The sequence below is a fragment of the Bos grunniens genome, chromosome 16 (assembly GCF_055505025.1).
Source record: "Bos grunniens cultivar Pamir isolate PY7600 chromosome 16, Bosgru_T2T1.0, whole genome shotgun sequence".
Taxonomy (NCBI): domain Eukaryota; kingdom Metazoa; phylum Chordata; class Mammalia; order Artiodactyla; family Bovidae; genus Bos; species Bos grunniens.
Window position 1 is genome coordinate 58421550 of NC_141180.1, and position 19544 is coordinate 58441093.

Sequence of the window (19544 nt, forward strand, 5' to 3'; positions counted from 1 at the left end):
ATTAATGTGAAGAGTTTTTTAGGCCACAGCGTGGAGAGGAGACTCAGAGGGAGCTGAGGGAGTCCAGAAGATGGAGAGGCTTAGAGTTACAGGACAGAGTATTAGAGAGTTCCAAGATTGTCAGGGCTCTGCAGAAGGCCCTCTCAAATCTTTAGCAGAGTGTTTACCATCAGATATGTGTAGGAAAAGTAAGAGCCACCTAAAAGGAACAATCACTGGGGCGCAGAGAGGGCTGGGAAAAGGCTGAGTTCCCACTAGTCAGTGTGTAAACCTCACAATCCAGTATCAGCTAGGGTCTAAAGGAAGCTAGAGGGGCTATAACCATATCACACAGTGAATATTTCAGAGCCCCCTCCCCCTCAAAAAAAATCTATCAGGGATAAAGATGATTATTTCATAAAGAAAAAGAGGCCAATTCATCAGAGGAACATAATCGTCTTACATGTTTATGCATTTAATAACACAGTCTCAAAATACATAAAGCAAAACCTGAACAATTGCCAAGTGAAACAAATTCACAGTTACAGTTGGAACTTTCAATCCTCCTCTCTCAATAATTTATAAAATAAAGAGGCAGAAAATAGGTAAGGATACAGTATATTTGAACAAAAATATCAACCAACTTGACCTGACTGATATGCATAGCACATGCCACCTAACATGAGCAGCATGCGTGGTTTTCAGGGGTACACAAAACATTTTTTAAAGTCACAATAAATTTAAAAGGTTTCAATTCATATAAAGAATACTTTATTAACCATACATTAGAAATGAACAGCAAAGATCTTTAGAAAATTCCCAGTATATTGAAACAAAATAACACAATTTTGAACAACCCAAAGGTTAAAGAAGAAATCAAAAGGGAATTTAGAAAGATTTGACCTGAATGAAAGTGAAAAGACAAAATATAAAAATTGTGGGATGCTTCTAATATAAAACTTGGAAGATTTATAGCACTAAAGGAGTGTTTTAGTTGAAGAAAATATGAGAAAATTTTAATGACCTTGGCTTTCTTAAGATTGCTTAAATATGACTTCAAAAGCAGAGTATAAATTTAAAAAAATGAATAAACTGGACTTCATCAAATTAAAAACTTCTGCTCTTTGAATTACACTCTAAAGAAAATAAGGCAAGCCATGGATTAAGAAAATATTGGTAGAACATCTATCTAACAAAGGATTTTTACCCAGCATATATAAACAGCTCTTACAATGCAATAAGAAAAACAGCCTAATAAAACACACATGAAATATTTGAACAAAGATATCGTCAAAGAATTTATATAGATTGCAAATGAGCATATAAAAATTGCTTTAAGAAAAAGCAAATTAGAAACACAAAGTGTTATACTATATACCCACTAGAATGGACAAAATTTTTAAAAAAAGATTGGCCATACTGAGTACTGACTAGGATCCGGAGAGCAACTGGAACCCTAAAACTGGAGCAGAGTAGCAGTCTGGGTTCATAGAATGGGAGCTCTGCTGGGACCAGACAGCCTGGATTTTAGTCTTCACTCTTGAGGTTTTGGGAAAGTCTGTATTCCTTCTGTCACTATTATCAAATACCAGTAACAACTGGTTCTGTTTACTTCATCAAGCTCTAGTGATGATCAGGTGAGATAATGGGAAACCATTTTGTAAACATGGGGTACAATGTTATTTGGGCTTTCCTGTTGGCTCAGTGGTAAAAAATCTGCCTGCCAATGCAGGAGCTATGGGTTCAATCCCTGGGTTGGGAAGAGTCCCTGGAGGAAGAAATGGCAACTTGCTCCAGTATTCTTGCCTGGAGAATCCCATAAGCATGACAAAGAGCTGGATACAACTGATTGACTGAGCACACACGCACTAATGTTATTCTTTCAAAAATAAAATTAATGTGAATACATACATAAACATATTTTTAAAAAGGCAATTTAAAGAAAACGATAATGAAAATATCATGCTAAAATCTTTTCATGATTTCTCATTGCTGTTAAGCTAGTTTAATTATTGTAAAATTTCAATATTCAATTACTTACAAGGCCTACAAATATTTACAAAGAATTTGACAAATAATACACAGATGTTTGACTAAATTAATGTTGACCATTAATAAGATCACACTACTATCTATGGTGCTCAGTATGTCAAAAACAAGTAAGTCAGTAAACTGTTGATATTTCTTAATATTTTAATAATTATTCATCAAATCAGAACTAGACAGTAAAAAACACTTTTTATAAAGACATTACTTGCATATTAACACATCAATCTTGATTTAGTCAGGTAGCTTTGTAAGAATCCATGACTTTAGTTTCTCTAGTTCCGCTTTGCTTAACTCATGGTAAACACCTGGGAAACTATGAAACTTTGTGCTCACTCCTAGAGATTTTAACATTGAATTTGTCTCTTCACCCCAAGAATGAAGAACTAACTCATCTGCAGTACCATGACACTGAAATAATTCAGGAAGAACACCGTCACTTTTCTGAAGAGCCTAGAGAAGAGGATATAAACATGGAGAAGTTTAAGAAATTCATTTAAGAACAGTGTATATTCTTGGAAGTCAGGGAGGGCAGAAAAATGTCAATTTAACCAAAGCTTCAGGGGAAAAAGCAGTAGTGGCAGTGATGTCCGAGGTATATATTGATGGACTAAGCTCAGGAACTTAGCTGGTTGATAGCACTACAGGAACTGCAGTTGTGTGGGACCTGCATTTACTCTGAAGAGGGCTGTTTCAAAAACAGTCAAAGCATTTCCTGAAGAAACCTTGTGTCTTGGGAAGACAACCCTTTTCACATAGAGTGGAGAGAGGGAGGAACACAAGGGAAAAATGGCATTCTTTTTTTTTTTTTTTTTTAAATAAAGTTTCTGTCGGTATTTACATCCAACCTAGCCCAGCTCATCTCCGTTCAGCCTAGCTCAGCTCAGCTCACCTAGCTCAGCCCAGTTCCGAAAAATGGCATTCTTGTTCTCGTTTCTGTACCTGCTGGTTCTACTCCTGGTAATGAGGGTGTATCACTATTATATTCCATTCATAAATTAGGAATAATGCTGCAAAATAGGTGTCAGCCATGTAACTTATCCTTTGGTTTGATTAAGTCATAATTAGCAAACCTAGCTATAATCATCTACGTTTTTAATATGTATACAGGATGCATATATATTATATACATATTTTTTATCCTTTCCCCTTTGAGACTTTGATTAACAATACTCTTTGTACAAGGCATTTCCTAAACAAGAATGACCAGGTGGGATTAATCAATATAGCTCATTTGCCCATGAATTCCCAGGAATGCTCTGTGAAGCAACCGTTATTGTGTAATTATCAATGTTGTTTTAGTTTCAATGTGTGAATGCCTTATTTTTTTTCTTCTGTTTTGCTTTTAAAATCTGAAACTTACCTGGTAAACAGCAGATGCTTTATTCAGAAAACTAGACAGAGCAAATACTCCTGCCACATCTTGATGATTTCTATATGCTAAATGCATTGCCATGCACCCTCCCATAGAAAATCCTCCTACAAGAAGCAAAAATTCACTTATCAGTAAAATCAGAATAATGCTAATTTGGAACAAGATATAGCTATGCCAATCTTCCATAAATATCTGGAGACCTAAAAGAGATACAATGCAAAAGAAAAATTTAGTCTACTTTACATCTTACCAAAAAAGACCTGCCATGAGTAAATAACACTATTCCATCTACGTCATCACTAGTAAAATAATTTGTTATAAAAGGAACTAGAATTGCACAAAGAAATAAATAAATCTGGGTCATCAAGTAAAAATATTTATCATAATTAAAAATATATGAGTCATAACACAAGTGTTATTTACTTAAACATCTAATGTGTACTTATATTTTGTTAATACTTATAGGAGTACTCACACTACAATTAATAACATGCCCCTTTTTGTCTTAGTTGTCAAACTATAAGCTAGAGTTTTTCATATAACAGATGCTTAGTGATCTTTGAATTAGGAAGGATGATCAAAAATTTGGTGAGCTAGTTAAAGTATCTTTGTATTATCATATTATTTGGGGAACTAACTTGTGATGGTACAATTAAAACATATATACTTATATGTACTTTTAAAAAAGCTTGGAAAAAACTTATTCACTTAACAAAATTTTATTGTCTTTTATGAGCCAATCACTGTCATTGGAGTGACACTAGTCACTGGAGATAATACAAATTAAAATACATGGATCCTTCTGTACGAGGAGAAAAGAGATACATCACAAAATGTGGAGATGGGGACATGACATGACACAGCAGAGAGAGTGGCCCAACTTAGAGATGTAGTGTGATATTCCCTAGCTTGACTGAGAATTAAAAAGACATCTCATGATTTAAAAGAAATCTGCATGTTATAGACAGCAAGTCTGCAGGAACATAGTTTTTATTTTTGGAGAAATTCAAGAGCGTAAATAATACTTTTGCCAAATGTACCTAAGCAAAATATTGAATGTGACTAGTGTGACTGAGGAACTAAATGTTAATTTAATTTTACCTAGTTAAATTTGGAGTTTAAATACTCACATATGGCTAGGGGCTATGCTATTGGACAATGACGTTCTAGATAACCTAAGCTGCATACCAATGATTAGAAAAAAAGCTTCAAAATTCATAAATTGAGCAAAAATGAAACTAATGTTTCATTAAGAAAATAATGTACCCTAAGATAATTAAATTTGATATTTAAATCTAAAGTGGTAAAGATCTTAAAAAAGTCATACAAAGACAAAATAGGTTGGTAAGCAAAAATATATTTAAAAATTATTATAAAAGAACACCTACTGAGAAAATTTTACACCTTAAATGCACCCAGCCCATTTTTATTAACTAATCACTTTATGTGATTTCAGAGTTCCTTGATGGGTCCAATCTAACAGCAATAACAACAAAAACTAAAAGGAAAACACTTCCTCACATATGAAATGTCATTATCAAAGGCATCCAAAGACATTTAACCTCAAGTTCAATTCTCACAATTTATAATGAAGAAAAATGTACTCACTGAAAATTTATTATTTTAAGATTCAATCTAAGTCCCTTATCCATTTATAATCTTGTGAGGTAGTCTGCAATTCCTCACCAGTGATCTCTGACAATAGTCACTTTTAACATTGTGGACACCAGTGTGAAAAGGGACTTTGTGCATTTTTTTCTTCTGATAGAAGAAAATTTAACACAAAGGACTAGTTATTTGAATTCATTTTCCATCTAAGTGTCTAAAATGCAATATAAAATATACTGTTCAATGAGTAAATACGAAATAGTAAACTCATTGTAGGTAATACTTATAATGTATATTTATAGTTGCTGGCAAAGTATTAAAATGTCAAGAGTTAACATTTCAACATACATTTAAGATTAACAGGCTGAATAAAACATGTTAAAAAATAATAAACCTAGCTTTTATGAACTCTTTAAATGAAATAAAACAGTAACAATATATAAAAACTACACTGGGAAAACCAAGCTAACCTATCTGAAAACAAAGTTGGGGGCAAGGGGATGGGGAACTTACAATTCAAGTTTATCATCAGTTGAACAGGATTTTTAAAATGCAGTAAAATCCACCCTACATTCAAATTTCAACAATTTTCCCATTTGATTTATATATAATTATTCTTCAGACTGAACTGTGATAAAGTTTCAAAAATTTGGGAACATATAAATTATGCCAATCATATTTGTATATTTTCTCTTATATAAAGTTTATAGGATAAATAGAATATTTATCATCTTCTATGGAAAGCTATTAAAACAGCAATCCCAAGTCTTAAAAGTTCTGATGATTGTTGTTGAAGAAACACAAGTAAGGATTTCCCAGGCAAGAATACTGGAGTGGGTTGCCATTTCTTTCTCCAGATCTTCCCAACCCAGGGATTGAACCCGGGTATCCCGCCTTGTAGGCAGATGCTTTACCGTCTGAGCCACCAGGGAAGTCATTCAAGACATATATATGTTGAAAGAAGGTAGAAAGATGCTATCACTTTCCAGTTTTACCTCTAAGATCATCAGAAGAAACATATATAATGTCAGGAAAGTGAGCCTGGAAATTGTAGGGCTAGGTTTCATCTTGGTAACTGCAACCATCCCTTCATTTTAGTTTTAAATCTTTTTTTAAATTAATATGCTAATACATGCCCACTGAATAAAGTATTTCCATCATATCAAAATAAAGAAAATGGGTTACCCAAAATATCATTACTCATATATAATTGACATGTTTTAAAAATTTATTTTAGCAGTTAAACTCACTCTATATGTAAATTTTATACCTTACTTTCTTGTAATACTGATTTGAATGTCTTTAAACAGAGTTATGAAATTCTATAATTATTTTTTTTATTCATTGAGCACACACTAAATATACCAAGTGCCTTCTAAATGTGTATATACAGTATATATCAGTTACATAACATTCAATTGTATTAACTAACCATTATTGCCTTAACTACTTTCCTCATAATGGGCTTTTACAGCATCCATGTAAAATATTTAGGTGTAATTCCAGAAGCATATGATTATCCATGCTTCAATTCTGCTAATACGCTCATATTATAAAAATTCTTATAATCTGGTCATTATCATTTGTCAGATTCTATACATCCTAGATCAAATTTAAACCTAAATTATGTCAATTTTCTCTTAACAACAAATTATCACCACCTAGTGGCTAAAAAAGGAATCTCATTATGGGACAAAGTTTCTGACTAAGTCAATAGATCTGGGTTCTGGTCCCAACTCCATTTTAGCCAGTAATCTCTTTAAATTTTACTTTCTTCTTATCTGAAGGGTGAGTAATCATTTTATATCTTACCTATTAGAAGGATCAAGAAAGATACTATATGAAAATGTGTATTATTTAAATACTTTTTAGTGTTAAACTGAATTTTAATAATTTTCTCAGAATGCAGGATCTGAATCCAGGTTTCCTGAATCCAGGAACAACTATGATGCCAAATTCAGAAAGTAATTTAAAAGTCACTAATTACTGCTTGTGTTTCCCCTAATTTTCACCACACACTCTGAAGAATTATATGTGGTATAAATATATAAAAATACAGTTTCTTGTATCTGATATTCTTAATGTGCAGGGTGAGGATTCATGAGTGTCTCCAAGGAACACATTTAAAGATTTGGCGCAGATCCTCCTATCGAACCAAAGTTTATTCTTTCCATTAAGAAAGAAATACATTCCCACTGATGAAAATAAGCAAACAAAGAATTTCTTTTCTCAGCTAAAACCTGCAGTTGAGTGCAGGGTCCTCAAGTGTAACCTTACAGCCTTGTGTTTCCGAAGTCTTGAAACACTGTGCTGGTCTCTCATTCTACTGGATCTGCGGCCTCTTCCCCGGGCCTTCAGCCTCCACATTGTTGTCAGTGTGTTCCTCTTAAAATGCTCATCCGACTGAGTCATTCTCTGTATGTAACTCAGTAATCCTAGCAGTTGAAGTGTACACCAGACTAGTAGTTCCTGAGACATTTTAACGTGTCCCTTGTTTTCCTTCATGAATGTGTTTCCCTTCTTGTTTACCAGCCATATTCTCATTCATTTTTTAAAACTCCGTTGGAAATTATCTCTTCTAAGAAGCAAGTTTTTGTGTTCATTCCTCACTGTTCATACTATATACCTTGTAAATACTTTTACAATAATACTTGGATTGTATAAAACACTTTACTTTTGTTATCTCCCTCATTATAATGTAAAGTTTTTGATTCTTTTTTTTTTTTGGTACTCCAGCACTTAAAAATTCTATGAATAATTTGGAAATTAAATTTAGTATGAGAAGCATCATTTCTGACCTGACTAAGCTGTGTAAACTACTGGAAAAGGGGTATATCATATACCATAAAAACATTGTTTTTAAACTAAATTTAATATAGTAAAATACCACTAATCAAAATAAAACCAGAAAAAAAGAATGGGCTGCCACTTATTCAAATATAGAGAACAGTGTTGTTTACAAAACTATACTGGTTAAAACCACAATCTCAGAGACAAGGGTTCCATGAGGACACAGTGTATGATATTAAATCTGAAGTTTTATCACATACTAAACAAAATTAATAAGGGTAATAATTTTGTACTTATTATCTTCATGTTTTCCTCTTTAATCCTTTAATTTTCAAGTTTTTTCTTAGAATTCATTAAAAAAAATAACCTAACCTCACTGTGTTGTTCATATATGTGTTTCCCGTGTCTCAAATGCATTGTTCTTTTTAATAAAAGTGACTCAGCATCTCAAATGCACTTTTGACTTCTCATTGAATACCTCCTAGATAAAATGTTAAAAATAGCATTTAAATCTTAAACAATCTATGAGCAATGAAAACCAGCATGTATACCATTAGGGAAAAAGAAAACAGCTGGTAGGGAAGGGACACGGAGCTCCTTGAGAGTCTCCCAAGGGCAGCAGCGGGCCAGTACATTCTTCCTGCTGTGTGGAGAGACAGCAGGGCAGGTGGGATAGAGTGGCTAACAACAGCATCATCACCACACCCCAGGCGTGTTTCTAAGTACTTCACAGGAACTGATTAATTGAATTATCACAACTCTGTAAGTACTATTATGATCACCCAAGCCCAGAGGTTAAGGACACTCACATAACCACAAAAACAGGCACTGGATCTAGGATTAGAAACTTGCAATTTGAGTGCACAGCCCAAGTTCCTAACCATGTTAAACTGCTGTCAGCTGCATTAGTGTGTTCGCAATTATGATATTTATAACTTGGGAAATGCATGTACAAACATTCAAATACATAAGGATAATGCCTCATGTACCACATTTTGAAATGAACTGAGAGTTCAGTCAGATCAATAAGACAAAAAGAAAAATAATAATAACTACAAGAGAAAATCTGACACGACTAGAATGCCATTTCTCTAAGCATCAACAGCCAACTCATGTGAAGAATCCAGCATATGAAAAGAAGGCAATATAACAGGTGTTTTGTTTTAATAAAGGTTAAGAATTACATATATTTTGACACACATGTTTAACTCTATAGAAATGCCTCAAAGATTTATTTTCATTGAATGGTTAAATAACTAACAGTACAGGTAACAAAGACCAACAACCTTGGATCCACACTTCGGTGTCTCTTTCATATCTCAAGCTATCAAAGAGGCTTTATAGCGCTTGATAGACTCACCTCACAAATTCTAAAAAATTTTTTCTTATATTCATATAAGTGCATATAAATTTCCTATTACATATATATTTTGTAATGAATTTCAAATTTTATACTTTAGTAGTTTATAACTCTTCTAAATTGAAATTTGTTAAAAATTCAATGGAGCTATGATAAAATATCGATCATATTACTAACTGCTTAATAAATAAGATCATCTTTTAACAAAGTTTTCTTGGAACTTCAGAAAATAATTAAAACCTTTCATGATATAGTAGAAAGAAACTAAAATAAATTCTAGATGAATCAAAGAATTACAAATTTAAAAAACATTATGGAAAAGTCAGTAGAAAATCTATTTGAATATTTACTCAAATTCTAGAAGAATAACTTCTTAATCTGAGAAGTTATTTGGAAAAACCAGATAACTAAAAACAGCTTTCTCATGTCAGAACATAACAAACAGAATTAAAAGGAAAATAAATTAAGTGTAAATTAATTGCCACTTTTTACTTATTTTTAGCAAAGATTTTTCAAGACAGTATCATCCAGCAAGGTATAATAAGATGGATATTCTAATAGAGGTGGGAGAAGCATCAACAGGTACAGTGTTTTCGTGAAAGGAATTTGACAGCATGTATTAAGAGTTTTACAAATATTCATATAAATGTTCAGTTAAACAGAAGAATCATGGGCTTTAAAATGAAGTAAACCTAGATTCAAAATTCTTATCAACTCTCTGACCCTGTAACAATCCATACATAGTCTCTTTTCAAAAATGAGTAAGACGAAATAACTGATGGATACGGGGAAGGGCAAGGAATAGGGATGGGGGAAAGGACAAGCAGGTAAGTATCAACAGTTACAATTCAATGGGATACATTCTTTAACACACGCACATTAAGAGCACTAAGTGTATTTTCTACTTATTCACACTGTCCTCGCAGTACTTCAGTATCTTACTATCCTATAAACATAAATTCAGGAACTGGTTCTTCCATACCCAACTTTTTATCTCCTCCCTTACCCCTTCTGTGGATTAATTTCCCTAAAGCACAGTTTTAATTAACTATATCACTCAAAGACATACTTATGTCATTGCTCCTCAATCACCTATAGAATAAAGGATAAAAGGGGACTCAGAAAGAATTTATTGAGATTGTAAAATGAGCCAAGTATTTGACAGACACCATCTTCCAGTAAGGGACTTCCCTGGTGGCTCAGACAGTAAGGAGTCTGCCTGCAATGTGGGAGACCCGGGTTCGATTCCTGGGTTGGGAAGATCTCCTGGAGAAGCAAATGGCACCCCACTCCAGTATTCTTGCCTGGAAATCTCATGGATGGAGGAGCCTGGCAGGCTACAGTCCATAGGTCGCAAAGAGTCAGACACCACTAAGCAACTTCACTCACTCACTCAGTCTCCCAGTAAAATAGATACTGTATCATTATTCCCACTTTACACATGAGGCAGCAGAAAATCAGTGCAGGTTATTAAGTGATGAACCTGCTAGGCAATGGTGGGCTTCCGATTTGAACTATTTTTGTCACTATGCCATCATGCTCTTCCAGCTGTTAGTCACACTATGAGATCAACAGGCATTTTCCAGTCACACAACAAACTTTCTGCTAAAATTGTCTAACATCCAGACTACAACAAGCACTACTTTTTCTACTTCGATTTTACCATTCATATCACTCTCTATATCTAGACATCCATACTACAATAGTTAAAATTTTATTTGCACATCCTAAAATCTCATTTATCTTTGGCACTTTTTTCTTAAATTGTTCCCTAATAGCTCCAAATACTTATGACTTCTTCATCTAAATTCCAATTACTTAAATCATCAGTTTACTGCAGATCATGCCACTGATTATAATAAATGTTCAGTTCTGTGCCAGGCATTGCAGTGGGTGCTGAGAAATAAAAATAAATATACATGATCATTCCCTTTGAAGAGCGGCCAGTTATGTATCTTTAGGGCACTTGTCGAGGCTAGTTGGCAGGACAGTTATTACAAGTACCTCATGGGCTCTTCTAGGTTGTAAGCAATTGGGGCACATAGATCCTGTTACCTGTGTCTCTTTGAGCATTCGACTTAATGCCTGACACACAGTACTTAGAAAATGTTTGCTAAATGATCGAATGACAGAATCTGTTATACACTCATGCATCTTGAGTTCTATCTTGTAACTGTTTCATGATGCCCTAGACTGAGCTGGTACCCCTTTACTAGGTTCTTCGCAGTACTCCTATAATGTTCTATATCCATCTCTGTGACATGGTGCTAAACACACAAACAGTTAAACACCGATGAGGAAACAAAGGCCCAGCAAGGTGATGTTACTGGGCCAGAGGGCCAGTTGCTTTCAACTAACAGAAGTGAATACTGAAGCCAAAACAGGAAAGAATGGATTCCATCCATTATGTCACATTGCTTCTTAACTCAAAGGATAGCTTAGTACTTCAATAAACACAAAGGCAGTTTATTAATTTGCTCAGATCCTATCTATACAGGATTTCAAAGTGCATTCTAAACTTATTTACAACATGATGGTGGTGGTTTAGTCATTAAGTCATGCTGACTCTTGCAAGCCCACAGACTATAGCCCGCCAGGCTCCTCTGTCCATGGAATTTCCTAGGCAAGAATACTGGAGTGGGTTGCCATTTCCTCCTTCAGGGAACCTTCCCAACCCAGGAATGAAACCCATATCTCTTGCATCTTCTGCAATGGCAGGTAGATTCTTAACCACTGCACTATCTGGGAAACTATGAATAGGTCTCATATGATATATAAAGTGCTCCCAAATAATGTTCCAAGTAAAATTCAAAGTATAAAGTTAAAAAAGTGAATCAAAATATTTAAATTGCCAACATCTAGAAATCTTACCTACTAATATTCTGTTCTTCTTGATGCCAGTTTTTACTTCATCATCAATCAAATCTGTAAGCACCTGACACATTACATCAATTGATTCAAGGTGCTCTGGGCAGTCATTTGATATTTTAAGTCTGTCAAACCATACATTGGAGATTCCTCCTCTCAAAGGAGTATATGGCCTGTTTAAAATCAAAAAAGAAAAAAAAATTAAAACATTTTTTAATTTCTAAAATATTAGTGCTTTGAATTACAATTTCTTTAATGTTTTAAAAGTTAAAGAATTCATATTAAAGACATTTCCAAGCATATCTTAACTCTCCTATACTTACATTGGTTCTATTAACATTTATTAATGCCAGTTCACCATAGTTTCTCCATCTTTTGAGTTTCATACTCTCCAGAAAGTCCCAAAGAAAAAAGGATAATTATATTTGGTATATTGTGTGTGCATGCTATTTTTTCCACTCAATTTAAATGATTAATCAGGTCTACTATTTCTTTAAACTTCTGCCTTGATATACTTTAAAAGTGTAAGGATCAATATTTAAGCATTCACAGCTAAATAAATAATGGCTGTCCATGCGAAAAGTCAGGCCTCAAGAGCAGAAAATATGATTCACCAAAATGCTTTTAAACGATGGTTAGTTTGTAGCACAGAAGTCTGAACGCTGAGTTAATAATTTAAAGATTTCTTGATTACATCCAGGCAGATTATCTTTAGAATAGGGGTCTTCAGGTTGTTTTTTATTTTTATTTTTTTGTTTAATATATCTATCTTTAATTTTATTTTATTATTTTTTTTACAGTTAGTCCAATTCATCTTTTTAAATTTTATTTTATTTTTAAACTTTACATAATTGTATTAGTTTTGCCAAATATCAAAATGAATCCGCCACAGGTATACATGTGTTCCCCACCCTTAATCCTCCTCCCTCCTCCCTCTTCCCTCCCCATACCATCCCTCTGGGTCGTCCAAGTGCACTAGCCCCAAGCATCTAGTATCGTGCATCGAACCTGGACTGGCAACTCGTTTCTTACATGATATTTTACATGTTTCAATGTCATTCTCCCAAATCTTCCCACCCTCTCCCTCTCCCACAGAGTCTATAAGACTGTTAAATCAGGACTTAGAGCTATTTTATTTTTAAATCTTCTCAGGAACCTTGAAATGAAAGAATTTAATGGGATACAAATATTCACTGGAAGTACTCTTCATACAGATATCCCAGCACTGTCTGCAACACTCAATCTGGGTCTCAAATTGAGTGCTTTGTTGGACTTACAAAACACTCTATGTGATAAGATTCCCTGAGCTGGGTGTCTTGTTGAACAAGATTGATCTTATAAGATGCTTTACATTTAAATATCAGGTAGGATGGCCACAGTATCAGTGAATCTTGCTTTGGATTCTTTTAAGTATACGTGTGTGTGTGCGCGTGTGGGTGTGCACGCACATGCATGTGTGTCCCAAGGTATTCCCAATACTGTTTTAATCAATTACAAAGGGGTTAAGGGGTCTGGTGACAAGTCCTATGTTGGTAAAGGTAAATGAAGGGAACTGAAACACTCTTTCAGTCTCTTGTAGCAAACAGAGAGGTTTATGGGGAGATATATATGTATTTCCATATATATATGTCTCCATGAGACACACATGGAGAACCAGTGGTTTCTCAAAGATGAGGAACAGGACAGTTCAACAAAAGATACAGCTCTTCACTTAGCAAATCTTGCTTTCTATTTATGAGACAGTGAAAAATGGGTTTTATGTGCTAAGAAAGGCCACAGAAAATTCAGTGACAGAAGTATACATTATAATTTGAAAGAAATCTAAAGCAATGCTGACCACAGATGCAAGGTTTCTTCTAGATCAACACTTCTATTGCTTTCAGTTCAGTTCAGTTCAGTCACTCAGTCGTGTCCAGCTCTTTGTGACCCCAAGAATCGCAGCACGCCAGGCCTCCCTGTCCATCACAAACTCCCGGAGTCTACCCAAACTCACGTCCATTGAGTCAGTGATGCCACCCAGCCACCTCATCCTCTGTCGTCCCCTTCTCCTCCTGCCCCCAATCCCTCCCAGAATCAGGGTCTTTTCCAATGAGTCAGCTCTTCACATCAGGTGGCCAAAGTACTGGAGTTTCAGCCTCAGCATCAGTCCTTCCAATGAACACCCAGGACTGATCTCCTTTAGGATGGACTGGTTGGATCTCCTTGCAGTCCAAGGGACTCTCAAGAGTCTTCTCCAACACCACAGTTCAAAAGCATAAATTCTTCGGTGCTCAACTTTCTTCACAGTCCAACTCTCACATCCATACATGACCACTGGGAAAACCATAGCCTTGACTAGATGGACCTTTGTTGGCAAAGTAATGTCTCTGCTTTTGAATATGCTGTCTAGGTTGGTCATAACTTTCCTCCCAAGGAGTAAGCGTCTTTTAATTTCATGGCTGCAGTCACCATCTGCAGTGATTTTGGAGCCCCCCAAAATAGTCTGACACTGTTTCCACTGTTTCCTCATCTATTTCCCATGAAGTGATGGGACCAGATGCCATGATCTTCATTTTCTGAATGTTGAGCTTTAAGCCAACTTTTTCACTTTCCTCTTCCACTTTCATCAAGAGGCTTTTTAGTTCCTCTTCACTTTCTGCCATAAGGGTTAGCCCCATCTCAAATTAGCTATATATTCTCACCCTCCAGAGTCAGTGAAATAAAAGCATAAAATGTACAACCAGAACAAAAAAATGGAGAGCTAAAAGGCACCAGGTGAGATCTGATTGTGCTTCCTTGCATATTCTTTAATGAAAAACCAAGTGGAATCCCTGCAAACCATGGAGCTAAAGCTACTCAATTTTCATTCTGTCATCCACGGTAGCAAAAGAACTCTGCAGTCTATGCAGATCTGACTGTGGGAAACAGCCAGTTAATACTATCAACGTGTGGTGTAGAAGGAAAACAGGAGAACTATACAACTGTTGCTCTGTTTAAGTCTTACCTCTCCAAAATAAATGGATATCCACTTGAGGAACCTAAAAGTCAAGAGAAATATTCTGGAAACTTTCTCAGAGAAAGCCAAAGAAGTCTAGAAACAAGAAAGTTGCTCCGACTCAGATTTAACAAGAACTCATCTGAAGAGATTCTTTCATTTACTAAAATATAACTGTGTTATAAACTTTACTCTGTAACACACTTTCTAAAATTTGAATGTATATTATCAATATCTATATGCCAGTACATAAAACCCTAACATTCTCTCCTAGTTTATGCTGTGCTGTGCTCAGTCGCTTAAGTGGTGTCCAACTCTTTGCAGCCCCATGGACTATAGCCCACCAGGCTCTTCTGTCCATGGGATTTTTCAGGCAAGAATACAGGAGTGGGTTGCCATTTCCTTTCCAGGGAACAAAACCGCAGCTCCTGTGTCTCCGGCACTGCAGGTGGATTCTTCATCCACTGAGCCACAGAGGCCTAATTTATGCACATATGTGAAATGTTGCAAATATCGGATACTTTGTCTGCAGGCGGACTGCTTTGATGTTGACTGTCTTACTTTTTTGTTTGTTTGTTTTTGCTTATCTCTCCATGCCTCTTCTCCTCTCCTACCCCCTCACATATCTTGCCCTTCACTCTAGGTAAACTATGTCAACCTTCTCGAATATATCCCTCAGTGTTTTTCCTGTACATACATTAAAAGATGTTTCTTTACATTATATTTGTTTTTTAACAGCACTCTATGCTTTTCAAAAATGAAATAAGCCTATTTGGTTTTCTTATGTGCATTATACTTTTCTCCTTTAACAATACCTCATGGAAACCCTTTCATGTGATGTAGTTCTTACCCATCTTTTTAAATAGCTATATCAGTTCAGTTCAGTTCAGTTGCTCAGTTGCGTCCGACTCTTTGCGACCCCATGAATCGCAGCACACCAGGCCTCCCTGTCCATCACCAACTCCTGGAGTTCACTGAGACTCATGTCCATCGAGTCAATGATGCCATCCAGCCATCTCATCCTCTGTCATCCCCTTCTCCTCCTGCTCCCAATCTCTCCCAGCATCAGTCTTTCCAATAAGTCAACTCTTCGCATGAGGTGGCCCAAGTACTGGAGTTTCAGCTTTAGCATCATTCCTTCCAAAGAAATCCCAGGGCTGATCTCCTTCAGAATGGACTGGTTGGATCTCCTTGCAGTCCAAGGGACTCTCAAGAGTCTTCTCCAACACCACAGTTCAAAAGCATCAATTCTTCAGCGCTCAGCTTTCTTCACAGTCCAACTCTCACATCCATACATGACCACTGGAAAACCCGTAGCCTTGACTAGACTATATAGTATCTTGTAATTAAGATGCTCCATAATTTAATTGGCCATTTGCTTACAAATGGGCATTTATTTGGTACCCAAGTTTTAGCCACTAAGGACAGTTCTGCATTAAACATATTTGCATACATGTTTTTACGTACTTAGACTTTTATTCTATGGAACAGAGTTTGTGGAATAGGCCTACTGGACTGAAAGGTATAATCTGATAATTTTATCTTAATAGAGGTTTCAGAGTTGCTTCCATGAAGACTATAAAAATTCACCTTTCTACAAGAAAAGTCAGAGAACATCTTTTGGCCCAACAGCTCTAATTATGATAGTAACATACTTTAAAACATTACCACTGAAAGGTAGTAACTACAGCTTTAAAATCAACTTTACTGAGATGTAATTTACATATATAAATGTACACCTTTTAAATACACAGTTCAAAGACTTTTGACAAACTATTTCCATAGTGATACAGAATATTTTCTTTACTTCAGAAAATTCCATGCTGTCCACTTGCAAGCAAATCCCACTCACTTCCAACACAGCCACTAAAGATTAAAGCTGCCTTTTCAGAACTCTATGTGAAGGAATTACTTATTCATATCATTGGCTATATTTTTCCTATTGGAATTTTGATTTTTGTCACTAGTTTCAAAGTGTATCTGTATATTAGTCACCTAAATACTGTTCATTTGTATTTCAAGTATTTTTTCCAAATAGATTTCTGCATATTGACATATATATATAAAGTATCTTTTTTAAAGCCAAATCAAGACTTTACATTGGATGTACTCTGAGAGGTATAATTTTAACTTAAACTAATTTAAACTAAACTTTGGGGTATTCTGATTTATTTTATTCACAATTCATACATTATTACATGTAGAATCCAAGATTATCTTCTAAGATTTTTGCTTTCATTTTTACATCTAAGTTTTGAATTTTTCTGGAATTTATTTTCTGCATGGTGTGACCTAAGGGTTGAAATTCATTTTCTCCCCTATGTGTCAATTGTGCCTGCACTGCTACAAAAACAAAAACACCTTTTCTCATAAAGGTGAAGTTCACCTTTATGAGGATTTATCTCTGCCATATTATAGTTCTGAAGAATCTAGTATCTCTCGCCGTAGGTTCTATAAGAGAACTAAACCATAATGCCTAATATATTTACTACATATAATGAATGGACTTCTCTCCAAAGCATCTAGAATGGTACTAGTTCTATTCCTGGCAAAAATCAAAAAAATGACAAGTCATTTTCTCTGTTTTTGTCTCACTGGAAGAATCCTGGTTGAGAAAGGCTCTATTTTGTTCCACTGATTTATTGATCTACTCCTGTGTTAGGATCACACTGACTACATCACAGTGGTTTTAGAGTAAGTTCTGAGGTTGAGTCAGGTGGTCCCCCTCTCCCTACCATCACCACCATGTGTCTCTCAGACTTGTCCTGCCTATTCTTAAGTATCTAATCTTCTTTCTCTAAGAAATATTAATTCAATATTTAGTAAATTTTAAAATAATTTCAAATACTCCCCCTTAAAAGTCCTTTGTGGGATTTAAACTAATATTGTATTATTGCCTGAGAATTAACATTTTATGACATGAATCTGGGAGGAATGAAGATTTTGCAGACTGCACTCTTTCCAGGATCTGCCACACTCTGGGCCTTACCTAAGGCTTCTCCTGCATCATCCCCTGGGCTCTCAGTGGGTGAGATAAAATCCTGCCTAAGCTCTGTATGGGGACTCCTACAGAGCCTAAATTCTCCCTCATTCCTGTGGGCCTTCTGACTTCAGAAGCTGCTTGGCTCAAGACAGGGAGATAAATTGGAATCAGAAGGGGAGAAAGCATTCCATTCACCCCTCCTCCCAGAACCCCCTCTCAGGATTAACTTTCTTAACAGGACTCAGAAAGTGAAAGCAGGTGCTTTCCATACAGCATTAATGCCACTGTGAGACAAGATTAAATCCCAAACCAATGAAATTGCCACTAAAACCACAATGATCTTCTGAATGAAAACAATATACAACACTCAGGCTACAGCCTGAATTAGACTGGTACTCTTGTGACTTATTTCCACTTCCCTTTTCATTTTATTCTATTTCTCTTAAGTGTTTACTTGTCTGTCTAAGCACTTAAAAAAGGATGATATCATAGGCTAAAATATGAATCATTCTGGGAACTCAGCCATTAATAGAAAAAAATGACACTTACTTAACTTTTTGTCTTGACAGTGCCTTACTTAATTAGAGATAGATGCTCCATAGAATGTAAGTTTTACCAATTTAGCAGCTTTTTGTTCTCTCAGTTCTCTAACAAAACTAATTCTGTCCAAAGGAAGATAATAGGGAAAATGTGATGAGTCAAAGAATAATTTCGATCTTTTTGTTAAGAAAACAATCAAGAATGCATAATTCTCCTAAGATGGTAGAAGAGCCTTTCAGTAAAGCATGAAAGTAAGATTGTTTTTTTAAAGCAGCTAAACAAACTGGCACATATGTTATACTCATTTGCCTTCTTCCTCAAATAAATCACTTCATTAGCTGGCATAAGACGGCTGAGACATTATTACCATAAATAAGTATATTTGGCAAAGAATGTCTGTGTGGCTTCTCAATCAATCGATCAATCAAACCATTACACACTGGTAAAATATTAAGCAGGAATAAATGTTCAAGGTCTATGAAAAGAAAAGAAGCTGCCATTCAGCTTGTCACCAAGTTTTGTTCCCTCAAAGTCATACAATCAAAAGGTCATTCACAACCTTTCAGATGCCGTCACTAGGTTCCAGGCTTCCTCTCTCCTCATTTCACTGCTCCTCCCCCGGGATTCCCTAGGTTCCAGTCACACTCCCCTTGGTTTTCTTCAGAACCGCCTTGCTACTGATCCAAGGACTTAGCACCTGACATTTCCTCTCCCTGGAATGCCCTTTTCCACAGTGATTACCCCCAGTGCCAAGAACAAGTATTTGTTGAACGATGCATGTCAATAAGCATTTGTGATTTGGGAATAATTTTTGTCAGAAATAATAAGGATACCTAAAATTATTTAGCTTTGCTCTGAATATCTTTTGACTTTAATTCTTGTAAAAATCCACTCTGTGATTTCTAGAAAAAGGTCAAATTTTTCTTTTGTTTTTTAAAAGGACGTATTTCTAAGGAATAACATACTTAGAACACGTGTCTAACTCTTAGGATTCCATGGACTGAGGCCTGCCAGGCTCCTC

At 35.5% G+C, this 19544-nt stretch overlaps 1 protein-coding gene across 3 annotated transcripts in view; it reads right to left on the minus strand.

Moving 5' to 3' along the window:
* Window positions 1-433: 433 nt before the first annotated feature.
* LYPLAL1 (lysophospholipase like 1) overlaps window positions 434-19544 on the minus strand; it is a 31552-nt gene continuing 12441 nt past the window's right edge. For 2 of the 3 annotated variants that reach the window (XM_086342757.1, XM_086342758.1), the window contains exons 3-5: window positions 12030-12199; window positions 3389-3504; window positions 434-2478 (exon numbers count right to left, since the gene is read on the minus strand). In XM_086342757.1, the coding sequence (XP_086198883.1) occupies window positions 2260-2478; window positions 3389-3504; window positions 12030-12199 (505 nt within the window). In that variant the 3' untranslated portion in view covers window positions 434-2259. Of the gene's footprint in view, window positions 2479-3388; window positions 3601-12029; window positions 12200-19544 lie in introns of all 3 variants that reach the window. The other variant, XM_086342756.1, reaches the window with a different exon arrangement.